General features: G+C 37.4%; 1 protein-coding gene across 7 annotated transcripts in view; it reads right to left on the bottom strand.

Moving 5' to 3' along the window:
- Positions 1 to 17044, bottom strand: part of COL24A1 (collagen type XXIV alpha 1 chain) — a 136832-nt gene that overhangs the window by 93389 nt on the left and 26399 nt on the right. For 5 of the 7 annotated variants that reach the window (XM_082053507.1, XM_082053512.1, XM_082053510.1 and 2 more), the window contains 6 exons: positions 15517 to 15570; positions 8778 to 8822; positions 6462 to 6515; positions 5242 to 5286; positions 3052 to 3105; positions 2324 to 2368 (listed from right to left, as the gene is read on the bottom strand). In XM_082053507.1, coding sequence (XP_081909633.1) covers positions 2324 to 2368; positions 3052 to 3105; positions 5242 to 5286; positions 6462 to 6515; positions 8778 to 8822; positions 15517 to 15570 — 297 coding nt within the window. The remainder of the gene's footprint in view (positions 1 to 2323; positions 2369 to 3051; positions 3106 to 5241; positions 5287 to 6461; positions 6516 to 8777; positions 8823 to 15516; positions 15571 to 17044) is intronic. The other 2 variants (XM_082053509.1, XM_082053511.1) reach the window with 2 other exon arrangements.

Raw genomic sequence — 17044 nt, 5'->3', positions numbered from 1 at the left:
CCCATTTGGAAGAAAACTATATAAAAACGTTCCCCAAAATGTGGTCAAAGTATATCCATGAAATCACTATGCATCATACTAACAGGACAGAAAATACATCAAAAATACTACAGAACTAGCCAAAGTTTACATTATGAGCATACAATGGCAAGAAATTTAATACATATGCTTCTACTATGAAGTATTTTCTTTAAAATATTATATGCAAAACTAATCTAAAATTCAAACAAATCCTCACTCTATAATCTTCACAATAAAGATTTTAGTAATTGAATTTGTTGCATTTCAAATATGCCATAGTTGTTACAAATATGAATAACTATTCAATAAACCTGCTAAGTAGTAGCATTTTAAATTTTAAGTGAACAATCCTTTGTATTATTAACTTTGCTTACACTTTAACATTACTTCCAAAAATTAGATCATAGTTGGGATCTGTTTTCATTCAGAAGGATCTCTGCCAGTCAGGGGTTTTTTTCCCCCTGAGAATTACTATTGACAGAAATTTTGTCCAAAGAAATAAGTTGCATCCTAGAACACAACGTGAGGAGTCTGACTTCAGGCACTATGTAACTGCCATGACAAATTTCCTTTAGTATCGGTGCCCTGCCCCAAAGCACCAGATTTGTTAACTCCAGAACACTGTGTTGTGAGATGTTGTAATCACAGTGATCATAGTCTCAGGTTATAATAACACACATTCTCTAAGCTTGTGATCCAGCAAAGTACTTCAAGCCAAGTTCCCATGTGACTGCTCTTCTGATTTGGTCCACAGATTAGTAGCCTTCGGTCAAGCAAGTACTTTATAGATCATCAAAAGAATTTGGAACGAACCTTGGGTTTGAGGAAATGACAACATTACAGAAGCATCAGTACTGAATGAAGGTAGTCACCAACATTGTGCAGAGGTGCTTTTGGTGCTCTGTCCTTTATATGAAACCTCTCTGAATTGATTTATATAAATAGAAGTCCTTACCAGAGCATAGCCTGGCACTGACAGAAGTTGTGCTCTTATTGTAAATGAAAAATAACCGCTTACCACAGCATGGAGAGCACCAACTGTTAAGAATTGAAACAAACTACTACACAGGTATTCAGAAGCCTCAGTGAAACCTGCCACTGAGAATGAGATTATAGCACAAAACACGTTTTGAGAGTACCCTGCTGTAACCTCCTCTTCCTTTTCCGCACTGAGCACAAGCCTTTGCTTTCCATCCAGGTTCTCTTTCTTCTGAAATGCTGCAGGTGACTCACCAGCACAACACGCTGCCAACTACTGGATTGTACTGATGGCACAGACCCCTTCTTGCCCACTCAAAGTAGCATTTAATTTGAATTATAAGCAAACAAACACAGGAGCACCCCATCCTGCTAGCTGAACAATTGACAAACAGATTCTTACTTTAATCTTATATCTTAACAATTTGATAGCAGCTTCAGAAAGAATGGTCTATCAACTTCATGACACTTCTCTGCATGCCTTTCTTTTAGTCAAAAGGAACTCTATTGAAGGCTAGTGCCTTTTTATTTGGCTGTTGTTAGATAACATAGAAACCACCACATAATTAAACAGAACCCTTCCCAACTTTCATGGCATACATTGAGGGCTAAACAATGGCAATCATACTGCTACTGCTGAACAAGCTTGTTCAACATGCTAGATGAAAGTCATCTGAACTGCTGAGCACAACTGAGTGCACAACTGGAGAATCCTATTGCAATTACCAGTCTCAAACCACAAGCAAGTTAAAATTGGAAACTCCTGGATAGCTTCAAAGACCTAAAATAATAAGGTTGCAGCATAAAACAAAACACTTGGCACTGAAGATATACCACAGGAAATATGTGGATGTTGATAATGTATACTTGGCAGATTTGCGTTTATTCTCAGCTGTAGAAATATATGTTAAGTAGAGGACAGCTTTAATTTACCATATTCCAGAAATATCAGACATTAGAAGTTGTTGATTTACATTCAAACCGACACTAAAATCAAAGTTATGAAACTTGCATCATATCTGCACCGTGTGCTAACACTAATTTTACAGAACACATTCATGTTCCTGTTATCTTTTAACCCTCAGGTAGCTGATATAAGTAACCCATGACAAGGTGCATCATGCTAAGTGTTCCTCACTTCAGAACATCTTGTAGTTATACCCTGCAAAGAACTGGCAGTACTGCAAAGTATGAACTGGAAACAATAGAAAGTCATCTATGGAAAAAGTAAAACTAACATTTAACAGATGATTAAAGTTACAGAGTGAATTACAGGCTCATTTATGGTAGCAGCAGAAATTGTAACAAGTGTTAGAAACTTTACCTGTCTCCCTTTAGGACCTCTTTTTCCACGGAAGCCTGGGATGCCCTGAGAAAGAAACAATCCATCATAATTAGGTTTTCTTCAATAACTCAAACTCAAGTAACTAAACCTGCATTTGATTGGAAAAATTGTGAGAAGAAACACCATTAAAAAAAAAAAAAAAAAAGAAAGAAAATCATAGAGACAATGTCCTATAAAAGGGGGGCAGAAACAAACTTTGCTTGTCTTTACCATGGCCACATCAGAACAACTATGAAGAAAGGCCACATCCTGCTTCCATCAAAGTACCTGACTAGACATCCTTTGTGCTCGAGAGAAGCAAAGAAAAGCTCAAGCACAGAGTGACAGTGATTAAGGTCTCCATGACTGGTTTTATTGCAAACATCATCTGACAACTGACAAATATTAATTATTGACTGAATGAAATTGCTTCAATGAAAAATACTGATTATGGACCTTGGTGGTAAGAAAAAAATACCAGTAATCCTTGCAGCTCTACAGTAAATTAACATAATAATTTACAGCTGCTCCCAGCTTAACTATAGCAGCAGTGCATTTCATTGATTAGGCTAATTAGGTATGACTTATTTAATTTCATTCACATCAGTTTTGCTTTTAGGCAAAGACTCAGATGAATGGCTATGCCTTGTACATTTTTTTTCACATTCTAACATATATTGCAATACCACCCAAACATCAATATTTCATTAATGTCCAATTAAACCTACCCTTTCTCCTTCAGGTCCTGGTTGTCCTGCCACACCTGGAGGTCCAATGAAACCCTAAAAACATAAGAACAATCCTTGATTACAAGGCTGCTTCCCACCAACACTGCTTGTCCCTCAGTATTGGCTAGCTGTGGGTTACAGATCCAGGGATTAAATTCGGGCTCATTTGAAATTACCGTTGAAGCCAGAATAATTTTAAATGTGGATAAGATTTACTCTCCAGAAAAACAGCAAAAATAGTTTCCTATTATAAGGATACAGAATCAATACATAAAGGAATAAGAAAGTGTTCCACTAAGACAAAGTTGCATCAGAGACCTTATTTATTAGAAGAGATGAAATAAGACAAAGCTGTTGAAGTTAACTTTATTAATGAAATACATCAGAAAATGTGTTCTCAACGTCAATAACACTGTGTGATCACTGCTCTGTGCAAGAGTCCTAGAAAGTTTACCTTGTCATAAGGAGAATGTTTTCTTAAGGTTCAGTCACAATGCATTTCTCTCCTACGTTCCCCTCAGAAAAAGATGTTCTCATAGAATCAGTTGTATGGACACGGAAACATGCTGCTGAGTCAGCAGAAATGATAGCACAATTTACAAAAATAGTATAGATGGATTCTGCACTACCAGATTCAAATGGAGATTGGAACAAATATATTATTAGTTACTAAAAAATAAACCCTTGCTTTCAACACTCTCATCCTCCAATTGTAACAGTTGGGGGGTTTTGGTAGCTTTTTTTTTTAAATCATGAAAGATAGTTCCCATCTTGTCAACCAGCCCTAATGAGAGTAAGGAAAACAAAGGAACTTCTTTTTTTCCTACAGTTTCTTAAAACAGTTGAGAAGCAGAGTATAGTTTGATTGCAGGAAGGCTCTAAACTTAAAGCTCTAAAGATATGCTGGATCATGTTGCTATACACCTCCATGGCACAGTAGTGTGTCACAACAGGGCTGCATCATCATTTTTATTGGAAGTAGCTTGTAGAATTCATATACAGGACTTAGCCTTAAGACCTGACAGGTGTTTTCCCCTAAAATTACTAATACATTGGCCATTCTTAGCTTTGTGTAAACAGAGAAGTAGTAACTTTTCAGGAAATGTCTGGGATCACTTAGTGTCTTGTTGGTTGAGAGGAGAACGAGACAAAATGCATTGAGAATCTGAGCAAAAATAAAGAAATGCAAAATATACAGTCCCTCAGGGTCCAATATCTGTTGGCACTTGATCCTGACAAACTAACTTTTGCCATCATTGTAATGAAAACTGACATCAAATAAACCCACCCCCAAAAAAATAGGCATGTTTAAGAAGCTGCTGCAGGTAAAGGCTTTTAGTAACTACCTTAAAAATCAGCAGAAAAGTGAATCTAGCAGCACAATATGATTATTTTAATAGATACTTAAGAACACAGCACACTGTTTAGCAACCTGTATGCCACGAGCTGAGAGCCTGAAAACACCCAGCAAAAGGCTCCTTCAAATCTGAGGTGCAACCAGCAACATGCAAGTTTCCGGAAACACATCTACTGCCTGATGGTGAGAGTCTCAGCCTGAAAAAATACTTATACCACTATGTGTAGGCATATACATGCGCCTATTAAAAAAATCAACCAAACAACACACAAATCCCAATCTCCCCAGAAAAAAGCCAACCTATTTTACCTCCAAGAATAATCAAAAGGAAACTCTGAATCAACTGAGCATAGAGAGCCTGCAGTTCCTGGGATACACGTGACTACAATTGAACCATTCTAAAATCTCAAGATCACTTTTCTGGTTTTATGGGACAAGGTGGTTCCCCTTTATCAACTTTTGTAGCTGTTACAGGTTGAAAATGCCAGATACATCTCCCCTTGACAGCTTCCATTATGGAAATAATGCCTCGGGCAGGAAACATCCGCTCCTCTTCACTCCCAGCTCTCACCCCCACGTTCAGTATCACTTTCCTTCTCTTGCCTGCCTGCATTCCAAGTGAGAGGAAGCGCAACAACACGACTGCTCTGTGCTGCTCACCACGGGGAAAAAAAAGAAGAAATCCTTACACATGCTTTGAAAGAAACACCATGTTTTTTTTCTTTTGCAGGTTCTGGGAAGACAGGCGTACAAGTGGCAGAGCTTAATGAAACTCCTCATCCCCTTTCTTATGTGTGGGTAAAAATAGACACAGTGCCAAAACGCTTACTTACTCTTACACCTTTAGGACCTGGGTTACCTTCTGGTCCAGCTAAGCCCTATTACAAAAAGACAAGGGTTGTACTTCATTTAAAACAACCAGATATGCTCTGTTTAAAAGAACAGCAACAGTATTTATTAACTGTAAACTGGCAATACATTCTTAACATGATTAGAACTGAAGAGGGTGTCGAAGCAGTCCTCATGGTCAGAAAGGTCTCCCATTAACTAGTGGCTGAAACTACGACAATGACTGAAAACATCCTTTATGGTAAAAATATTTCTTCTGTGAGGAATTTTTTTTTCCAGGCCTGGTGACCTGACATTACTGTGACATAATTTCACAGGATTTTTCATAACCTTTTACATTTGGACCCATCTCCAATTATTTTCAAGCTAATGTCAGAAAAGCATATATAGTCCAAATGCTTTAAACAGTTTATGTGATTCAACACAAACGTGTTATCATCCATTACTGTATACAATATTGTAATGGAATTTGAAAATATATAGCCTTTACAAACCTAATCCAATAAAATGCCGAAGTATTGGTCAAATTCACGCTTAAGAAGACACAAAACCACAGTCGTTGAATTTGTCTCATATACCTTCATATGGGGAAAATAATGAATATTTCTACTTTATGTCTTATTTGTATTACTGGGCTGAGGTATCTGTTATCATATATGTAATTTAAAAAAAAAATCAATATTTATAAGTGTTCTTATTTATAGAAATCTGCTTTGTGGCTTTATTGGTTCTCCTTCTTAAACATCTGAATGGTGAAGGGACCAGAATCTTTTAATGTTCTGTAGAAATAATTTCAGCAGTGAAGTAAATACACTGGTGAAAATCAGGAGGAACTATACTACAACGGGCAATTTCCTATTGCTTCTGGACTTGAAATAAAAGAGGAAAAAACATACAGAACCACAAGTGATGTATTGAAGCAGCATAAAGTGTTTAGACATTCAGTACTTTGGTAATGTCATTCACATATTCCTGAAAGGTACAGCATTACTGCACCTTACCCATCCAAGTTTAATAACTAAAAGACTCAACATCACCTAATGGGCACTGAAAGAGGTTTGTTTCAAGGATAAATGATAGAATGTAAACAATTATATTTATAATGTTAGTAAAAATGTTCCAAAAGAGTTAGATATAGTACTTCTGAAAAGAACAAACAGGAAAAATCCCCCAAACTGCAAAGACATCAGTATAGTTACTGCACCTGCCTGCCAGGGTAACCAACTGCCCCAACACTGCCAGCAGTTCCTGGAAGTCCCTAAGTGGAAAAAGAGGTGGGGGAAAAAAAGAAAACAGACAAACAGGTTTAATGTCATATTCTGGTGTGTATTCATTTCATAATTTCTTTGTTAACACCTAGTCGTGTGACACAGCCTAAGCTCATGGAAAAATTGGTTTTTAAGCAAGCAACATGACAACACTCTAAAATTTACTCAGCATATATAAGTAACTCCACCAATTTCAGTTAAGTATCCTTTAAAGTTCACTACAAGAAAAGTTGTCTAAGATTTTGTGAAACACAACAGTGTACCCCTTATTTCCATAATAGAAACATAAACGCTATTTATAAAAAGTAATTGAGGAGGAATACAGGAGACAGATTCTTATAATGAGGTAACTGCACTGGTCTTAGCTGTATTTGAACAAATTCGTTAAATGTTTCATTAAAGAAGAATTATTGTGTCCTTACAAAGCCAAATTTCTTTGTTTCTTCCAGAATCACGTCAATATAGCACTGGATTAGCTATGAATGTATCAAACTTCTTTCCATCTTCTTCCTCCTAATCAAATCCAAAAGTCATTTTTGTTGTTGTTTTATTACTTAACATCTGCACATCTGACTGTGTATTTTTGGAAAAATGTGCTTTTCTGAAACTGTGCCAAATGGCACGGCCCCATCACCAATATTTAGGAAACTCCACCTACCTCTGTTCAGTTAATTTTATTTTAAACAAGCTAAATCCACAAACTGGACACTCTCCCAGCCTGACCCTTCCACCCACTGTCATATGTCAGTGTTACCACAGAAATGGGTCAGGATTCCTCCCTGAGCTGTTCACAGCTGATTTATGGTGAAACAGCAGTCTCGGGAAGCAGAACTCAGAAGTGCAGATGCAAAAAGGGGTTGCAGTATTTTTTGTTTGAGCTGCAATTGAGATGATTTTGTCACCTGCTTTCAATCAGTAGTGATTAATCTTCTGACAGATGTTGTCATAGAACTAGGATCTATAGCCTCCTAGTTGGGCTCAGCTGCTCCTCAAAATATATGTATATGAAAATACTAAAAAAGCAGTAGAATAATTGCATTTACAACATAAATTTTAAAATGTTTCCTTTGTCACCAGCTCTTCTAGGAGTTCCACAATTCACAAATTCAGAGGAATGTCTGTTCTCACCATACAAGCTTCTAAGAACTATAAACACAGGTGGGTGCTACAGATAACAAGTGGTCTAACTCATCACCTTCACCAGCCAGAACTGAAAATACCAGCAGTAACAACTACGTGCAAAATAAAACCCTTTCATCCAAAGTGCTCTCTTAAAAGTTACGGCAGAGTGTTTTCCAAGTGATAATAATGAAGAAAAATATTTACAGCAACTGTATGAGACATCAAACAGTTGCACACCATCAGTTTTCACATTCTTGAACATGAATTGCCTTTGAAGGAACCTAAATACCTGATTGCATGAATAATTAGCAGAATTACTTTTAAATGGAAGCTTCACATTTTCCCCTCAGTGGCAACTAACTGATTATTTTCACTTGCAACTTCTTCAAAGCTTGAGACGCTTTTCTTCTGACATTAAGAATGACTTCCCCTCACCCTGCCCCCACTAGCTATCTCCTTTACCTCACTGCAAAATCATAGTCATCACAGAAAAATGCCTATTTGCCTATAAGAAAAATCACCACTTATTCAGCTAAGATTTGTGCATAAAAATCATTAAAGTCATGCATGATGTTCATGAGTTTTCTTCTCCCTTTGAGTGTCTATCATCTGTTATCATCAACGTTTCCCTTTCACTGTCATCCCAAAGGAGGCTCATGCTTCCACCTACCCTGCCATTAGGAGCCTCATTAATGCCAATATATCACATCAGCAATTGAATGGCTTCAAAATTTACATTCAGATTGCTTCTTGAACTGACATGGAAGTGAGAAAAAGCACTAAATAACCATTTCATTTTCTACATTCTAGGAAATTTAAAATGCCTTAAACTGGTAGAGGTTTTGAGAGAATACAAACTGTGCCTCTAACAATAAGTTTACACCAACCTCTGCCAAGCCAGTGTGGTAGGTTGAAGAAAAGCAAGCTGGTCTTTTCCGTTTCATTTGGCTATTTTTACCACACTGATATCTAAATAATCTGAATTCTCAGTCAAGAATTATCAAGTATCTCCTTAAGCAGTCAGTTATTTACCTTGATTGCTTATGTTGAACACTTATATTGGATTATGCATTCTTCCATCCTCAGTTGTTCATCTGTAGAGTATACTGTACTGTGCTTTCATCACTTACCTGCTCACCCCGTGGCCCTCGCAGTCCCGGATAACCCTTGAGACCCTGCAGGTAGAGAAACAAATACGTGATAATTACAGTTAAACACACAAAATAGACCCTTTTTGCCTACTCCAATCTCCCTTTTTCAAGAAAAAATTATTCAAACTTGTTTGCTTGCAACATTAGTGTGGTTTACACTTAGCAGCTCATATGAAAGCCGAGTTAGAGAAAAGGAGTAAGAAATCTTCATGGCAGTTGAGACAATATCAAGACATTATCATGCTTACAGACAGTTCCAGAATTGTACTCTTTTAAAGAAATGAGTACAGGGGACGCTGTCCCCAGTTGCTGAAACTGCTCTGGATTGGTACAGTGCATTTCCCTATTCCAAATCCTTGTCACTATGCCCTTTCTGAATAAGGCAGTTCAGAGGAAGGGTATAAGTAGAGAGTAATCCTATGCTATTCTAGGACACTCACAAGAAAGAAAGATGTCCAGGAGACATGATATCTCATTTTAAAATTAACATAATACAACTTTCAGCCCTTGTATTATGGAATTTATATTAATAGGGAGAATAGCCTATTCTTCATTCCAGAAATCTTCCCTGTGGTGCTGGAATCACAAAGCTGTCCAACTTTATGCCCTGCACATCAACCATTTCAAGCATATTTTAGCTTTTAAAGAAAAAAAAAAAGTAATAATTAAAAATAGAGCTGGAACCTTCAGTCTGCATCAGTACACTTGAACGGGGAACCTCCTTCTTAGATATCTTTACACTGTACTAAACATACTCACACAAGCTGGCCTAAAAGAGAGGCTGTAACATTTGTGTGATTGATGCAGAAGCCAAGTCTCTGGTCTCCACATCCCTTGCAAGAGGTACTGGGAATACACAAGTTCCAAAAGCTGCAGCTTGAAAGAGAAAGACCAAAGCAATCTTTATTCTGGATAGAAATCTATCATAAAATTAGCCTCAAAGACATTGACTGAGTAGTGGGAGTGCCTTGGCTGATGTCAAACATCTGGCTGCCTTGGAGCATGATGATACTTATTAGTCAGTAGGGATTTGAGACCCACTGTAAGAAAGAAAGAATTCTGCAACTGAGTTCAGCAGCTCAGGTATGCCGAAGTTTTGGATAAGTTTCTATGTGACCACAAGAGTCTTACTGCATTAAATTCATTTTATTATCATACACAAAATTAAAAGATGGAATTATTCTGCTTAGTGATAATTTTAGATAATAGAAGAGAATGACATCTCTCAGGCTTCAAAATTTGAAATTTTGGTCTTATGCATTTACTTGAGGAATCTTGATCCAAGAGAGATGTACTCATTCAGAAACCCAAAGGCTTCATTTTCTCAAAACCCAACACAGCAGGTGTGTCCTTTCATTTTGCTAATCACACATAGGTCATTGCCAGTTTGCAAAATTATAATGTATTCTGGCTTCAATGCTCCCCTGTAGCTTAAGTCTAAATAATTTACATGTGTTGTCTTGTATGTAAGGAAGCAGGTCTGCATCGCTGGTGAGGGAAAAGAGAAAAAAAAAAGTCTGTAACACAGATAGCAAAGAGCTCATCTTGGATTAACCAGTTAATATGAAACATCCCAATTTACTATATGTATGCATGCCTAAAACCAGACTTTTTTATTGAATGCTGCTCTATACAGAAACACTCAAAGAGAAGTTTAACACAGTTTATTTTCAAAGTTGCTCAGTTTAGCTGATTAAGATCTGCACAGACAGTTTTAAAAGAAGGCACACAAGGAACTATGAGATGAAGAATGAGGACTACTGACTGGTGTGCATGTTTCTACACAACAGCATCTTACTTCTGCCAAAGGAAAACTGCTCTGAACTCATATTTTAGTGTAGTATGCCCATATTCTTATCCAGAGTTAACATGGCCTTAACTCATTCAAACTCTGTGCTGGTTGGGAATGAAACTAAACTATGCTAAAATTAATATCATTCTATAGACAGAGTTTTCTCACAGGGGTTTTCCTTTCCTGTGACTTAGCCAATTCTCTTAAAATTCTTCACTTTTTTATTACTTTGGGTTTGTATTCTTGAGCATACCCATGTAAGACCCAGTTTGCTCTGATATAAGACTAAACAGGAAGAATACAAGTTTGCATGCACTGGTTCGTAAAATGAAATACCTCCCAACTTCTAATGAAGATTAATTCTCTGATTTAAAAGCTCAATGTGGAAGAGAAAATTTTGAAGCTTTCAATTACAGCAATACAGACTTTCAAGCACATTACAAGAACACAGCAAGTTGCAAGCATACTTTGGTTTGCGTGACAGAAAAGTCTTCACCGCCAACTAATACAACTCAGAAAAGACTTCATAGCAAGTTAAAGTCTCTGACTTTCACCATATGCCCTAGCACAGTGGGACCCAGACTGAGTGAAGTCTTTATATAGCAAAATGTAGATGTTAAATCATAACGGCAATGACTGTTGAAGCTGAGTCTTCCCATCTTACTGGTGCCCATTGTGCTTTATGAGAATTTCTATGCATTTACTATTAAAATACATCTGGCACAACACCAGCAACTTTTGCTAAAGAGCCAAGAAGTTTCTGTAACCTCTAAAAATCAGTAGGTGAAGTGTCATAGCTAATGCTACAGCCATCAGCTACAGAGAGATATTAGTGTTTCAGAAGTGATGGAAAAAAGAGTTTTCTGGGCATGAGGTAAGTCTAGCATATAAACAGATTTCCATGCACTGTCACATGAGCCTTTGCAGTGCCTACTTACCAGCTCCGTGTTGTCACCACACGGTACCCAGTTTCAAAAAACTTCTTTATGAGTGAATGATTTGGGTTTTTTACTTTCATAGCTCTGTTCTATCTTGTTTGCTGATGTTTATTAACACAACTAAGATTTAACCTAGCATCTCTTAGCCTGAATATCCAAAGGAATGGAAATATCACTTTAAAAGGAATAAATAAAAGGGTACATATAGAAGATGGACCTATTCTCCATCTAATTCAGTAGAGGAATTTGTCTCAGAGTTTAAGTTTCCTCCTGCTCAAGGAAAATGGCACTCTCTAGAAGAAGCAGTGGGAAATGCTTGGTAGTATAATGTTGACATCACAGGTACTGCTTTGAAATTTATCATCAGCCTTATCCTTTACAGGATACAAAAGTAAAGACAAAGGAAATACAGAGCCCTTCTCAAGTTGCAACCAGTTTTTTTTTTTTTCCCTTGAACATGTCTTACCACATTATACTTTAGTATGTGAATTTTATCAGGAATTTATAGATCCAGATGGCCATGATTTATTGTTATACACATATTAAACAGAGAATAAAGTTAGCCTCAAAATTGTAGCCAATCTTTTTGAAAGTCATTGTAAAGTACCTACAACCACACAGGCACTGCAGTGATTCTAATGCACTGGTTTGATCCCAGGCATGATAATGCCCAGGAGTCCTGTCCCTTGGCTGACAACCCACGCCAGTACTCAGCCAGCAGAGGCCAGTAGTGAAGTGGGCCCTTTTTGGGGAGAGGGCAAAGGAGGTCTGTGAGGTCTCTGGACTTATATAAGGAAAGATTTGAGTGCTGATTTAAAGCTAGCCCTGTCAAGACAGCTCCAGATAAGAGATTGGTAACTGCTCTGGAAACAGCACTCTAACCCTCATCTCCTGCTGTTGCTCCTCTGCTTCGAAAGATGCCTGAAAGAAACCAGCCTCTAAACACTTCATAAACATGCAATTTTCTGTTCTTGCACTAAAATGAATTTGGAGCCCTTCCCTGGCTTTTTACAGAGTGTGTTACAGGCACGAGAAATATGTCATATTTTATATGCAACCACAAGGATGCATACTCCAACATATGGTATGTAATGAAAAATAAAGTCAATCACAATAATCTGTTCCCAGAGTCCTGATTATTAGCATACGTTTGTTTTACTGTCTCACTAAAAAAAAATGAGATTCTCAGATTTATAAAAGGAAATACATAATTCTATAGTTCCAATCCAAAACAGTAGTTTATTAGTGCTGCTCTGTTGCATTAAGAGCTTCAAAATCTTTTTTTTGGGGGGGTAAATTATTTTTTCCAATAAACTCTCCTAACATAATTTCAGATATTCAGAAAATCAGAACCAAAAGTTCATAGAATATGGCTTCTCAAAGTCACTCTTCTCAAAAAAAAAAAAGTGGAAATCGTATGCACACTTGCCTCAAACTTCCACAACACATGTTTTTGTGTGAGCATCAGATAACATTCCACCAAGAAGTTCAGAAGCAGGCAAATTCTGATTGGGAATACTTGTTAAATGCAGTTTCCTCCACAACCACAGTGACCCTGGAGTGGGGCAATCACAACCCACGGAGGGCAGCAGACACTGCAGTGCACCCTCCTCTTCAGCTCTCCAAAGCCATCACTCCACTCCATAGGAAATGGATTATAAATTTCACCAAGAAAAACTCTCAAATTTCTAGGTCTTTCAAGAAAACACAGACAAAAGTCAATATCACAAAAAGTAACTCCCATGAAATGAACATAGATTCGTATTACACTATTAAAAATTTGGAAGCACATTACAGTTTCTATTTGCTATCAAATATCCCACAGTTTAGAAACTACTTAGTTAACACAAGCTGACTGTCAAAATCAAATAGAATTTGGGACACCATTGACTCTTATGTAGGATTTTATCTTCCTTTTTACCTGGATAAGAAAGAATATTGGAAATATGCTATTTATTCAACATTATAGCATTTGCCCAGTAGTACTGGGGTACAAAACAAAAATGGAAGTACTTGATTTTTTCTGCAGGTTTTTCCTGTAGCTGGTTTACTTCACAGCTACTTGTGCTCGTGTTCCTTTGAAAATAATTTCTGAGATCACAATGAGATAACCTATTTATGTATATTGAAAAGCAGTAACTAAAGATCAGTTATTTAAAACAACAAATTGTGGGCTTGTCATTAAAAAAAATGAAGCTTAAAATACTTTTAACTGTTCGTAGGTACAGTGCTGTTCAAAAGCTGGTATTCTTTCAATCTGGGTCAAGCAAAAGTCATCTTAAACATGGTTCTAGTTAGTGTCTGATGTGTACAACATGGAAACAGAGAGTAAAATTTCAAGTGATCAACTGAGCACGATTCTCCACAGAGTGTCTAACCCTCAGATAAGGAATGAATTCTTGTGGCAGGAAGAGAGCATAACGGCCATAAGATTTTAATTTCCTTGCCCCCAAATGTCAGTCTCATCATCCAGAATAAGTGACAGCTGCTTCCCATCTAAAAACTTTTAAAACAAAAACAAATTTGTTTTCAGAACGAAACTATAAACCCAATGAAATAAGAAAGAACAATACTTGGCGTATCTCAAGGTGGCCCGAGATCAGTGGTGACAAAACCTATCAGTGTCCAGGCTTGTAGGTTAACTCTCAGCAGAGAGATGCAAATTCTTGTCTCAGCTTTGCATGTTCTCAGTCCACAGAACCGTGGTCCATATAATTTGGCAAAATAAATTCCCATACTCCTCCTGGTGCTAATTCAGTGATAGCTGCCTTTTCTGGTCACATTTTCACTATGTTTTAATCAATTCTAGAAATGAATGACTACACTTTAAAAAAGTCACGCACTTTAAGCTCAAGACAATGTTGAATGAAGCCATCTGAAAACATAAAACTGAATATAAATTTTTGTTGCAATTATATTTTTCTTTAATCTCAATAGCAGGCAAGCAGTTAATTCCTTTAATTAATTCATTCTCCAGATGTCAAAACTTAAGGCAAAAAATACCAGGACCTACCTTTGTAGCATTCCATCCTTTCTGATTGGCACTTTACTGCTGCCTTTAGTGTTACATACTACTAAAAAATTCTGCTGTGGTATCTGTTCTCCATGTTTTTCTGTTACACTTACAACACCAAACCATCTTCTGCAAAGAAAGCACTTAACAGTTGTTTCCCCCCCCCAGCTTTCTTGCTGATTTTTGCCACTTGGCCAGTTTGTCACCATCTGACTAGAGCAGCCTACTGGACTTACATCAGTCAACCTCTCCTTCCACATAAACTATATTCACTCCCTCACTGTTCTGTGCTCAGTTTCTTAAGGTTATCTCATTTCCTCTATTGACATCCTTCAGGTTCCCTTTCCAAAACTACCCATCTGCCTTATGCTTTCCTTTGTACATAGGAATGTCATAATTTGGACATAGTTCCTAAATGCAGTGTGTGGCATCTGACATTTCTCATATTAAGAAAAAACAAAACAACACTATGTAGTATCCAAAATTGGAACTTATTCCACCTGAGTTCTAGTTTAGGAATTCTGGCACACATTTGGAAAAAAGCATATCATTCAATGCAGAAACACAGAGCATGTGATCCCATGGAGCTCTTTCCATACTACAAAATAAACAATGTAGAAAAAGAAATGAAAAAGGTATTACTGAAAATTGAATACAATTGATTTTAAAATGGCTGTATCTTGCAGGCCAGCCTGTCTTCCCTAGTACCTATTCTATTTGAGCAGGACCATGCCATGCCTTTTGAAGGATACCAACCTAAGCAGCTGTGATTTACATTCTGTTGCCGTGATGTCACTTAGTTTAGTTACAAGGGCAGGTTTTGCGCTGTTGCTCCTCGTGCCTGACACAGTAGATAGCCACAGTGCCAACAGCAAGCCTAGAGCCCTTCCATTGCCTCTTGACCACCAGACATCCACCTGATGGCCACGGATTTTAGACAGGGAGGGTTACCTGAAACTGGAAACAGAATCTTACCTTCTGGCCTTTGATCCCAGGTGGGCCTGGAAATCCTATGGGACCTGGATCACCCTGTACAACAAAAACATCCAGAATCATCATGTTTCATTAGAATACGACAGGACTATATAGCATGTAGGACTTCGTATCTCCTCCGCATTCTTCATTCCCTGGTAGGAAGACGTAGCTAATGGTGCTTTATCAGGCATAGATGTATTTTTTTTTTTTTACAGGAAGAAAACTGAAAAGGCAACGGTTCCTCAATTGCAGCCACCTGGTGCAACGGGCATTCTCCTACTTCATACAACATAGCTAAGCCATGGCTGCAACCAAGTTAGTTCACAACCTCACAACATTTGTTTCTAGCCAAGGTAAATGAGAGTAAAGAAGCTATACAATTCTTGAAGGAACCTCTCCCTCAGAAGTGAGTGGTTTCACTTCAAAATAATATAGATTTTAAACTATTACTGTTTATTGTTTGTATTACTGTCACAGCAACAATCCTCAACCAGGAAGTGGGTCACCATTATGGTACCTGCTGCATAAAACATGGTGTAAATCTGATCTGTGTAAGAGACAAAATTAAAGGTGCATGTAGATAGAGGTGTTAAGGTGGCATATGGCCATACTCATTCAAGTTCTTTAAATGCTGCAGCTCCATGATGGTATACATAAGAATTAGAGCATCTCAAATGCTAGGAAGCTGGAAAAAGATGTATTTTCTTATGGTTGTTTTAGTTGGGGGAGCAGGGAAGATTGTTCCAGTTCTCTTTTCCTTACTCAGGACTAACAGGGAAGAAACTCACTCATTCAGGATTACTGCCCAAATTCAAATGCAATGAGTCAAGGGTTGGATCCTGGAATTAGCAAATTAAAACAGGTTAATTACCTAGGGTGAGCAAATTTGACTTGGGTGAAGAATTAAGAATCCAAAATACTGAGAACTATAAATATTTTTATCAATCCCTTATTTTTGGACTATAGATGCATTCTATAGGTACTTAAGTGTAGGTCATACATATACATCAGTGGTCTCTAGACTGTTCTGTGTATAGTTCACAAGACTATGATTAGATTGCCAAGAGCAAAAGCTGGTTAGCTTAAAATAATGTTGCTATTTCTACAAAAGCTGCACTTCAATTTCTTATTAGTGCATCAACAGACATCTCTGAATTTTACTCAGCATCCCTCTAACATTGAAAATATATATTTTTGAATTTCGGGGTTTAACAAAAATGTTTGCTTTGAAAGGGTTGCCAGGCATTGGAACTGGCTACCCAGGAAAGTGGTGGAGTCACCATCCCTGGAGGGCTTTAAAAGTCACATAGACGATGTTCTTAGGGACATGGTTGAGTGCCAGAGTTAGGTTACGGTTGGACTTGATGACCTTCAGGTTCTTTTCCAACCAAAATGATTCTATGAAATGCTCTTAATAAAACTTAGCATAAGATATTCTCAAAGATATAGTCTAAGCTAGCACATTAGAGTGCAAACATGCAATTACATTTTTTGCATTATCACACTGATTTAAAGTTTCATACATAAT

This window comes from Streptopelia decaocto, assembly GCF_964273445.1.
Source record: "Streptopelia decaocto genome assembly, chromosome: 5".
Lineage (NCBI taxonomy): Eukaryota > Metazoa > Chordata > Aves > Columbiformes > Columbidae > Streptopelia > Streptopelia decaocto.
The sequence above is the reverse complement of the archived record's forward strand: the minus strand, read 5'-3'. Positions and strand labels throughout refer to the sequence as shown.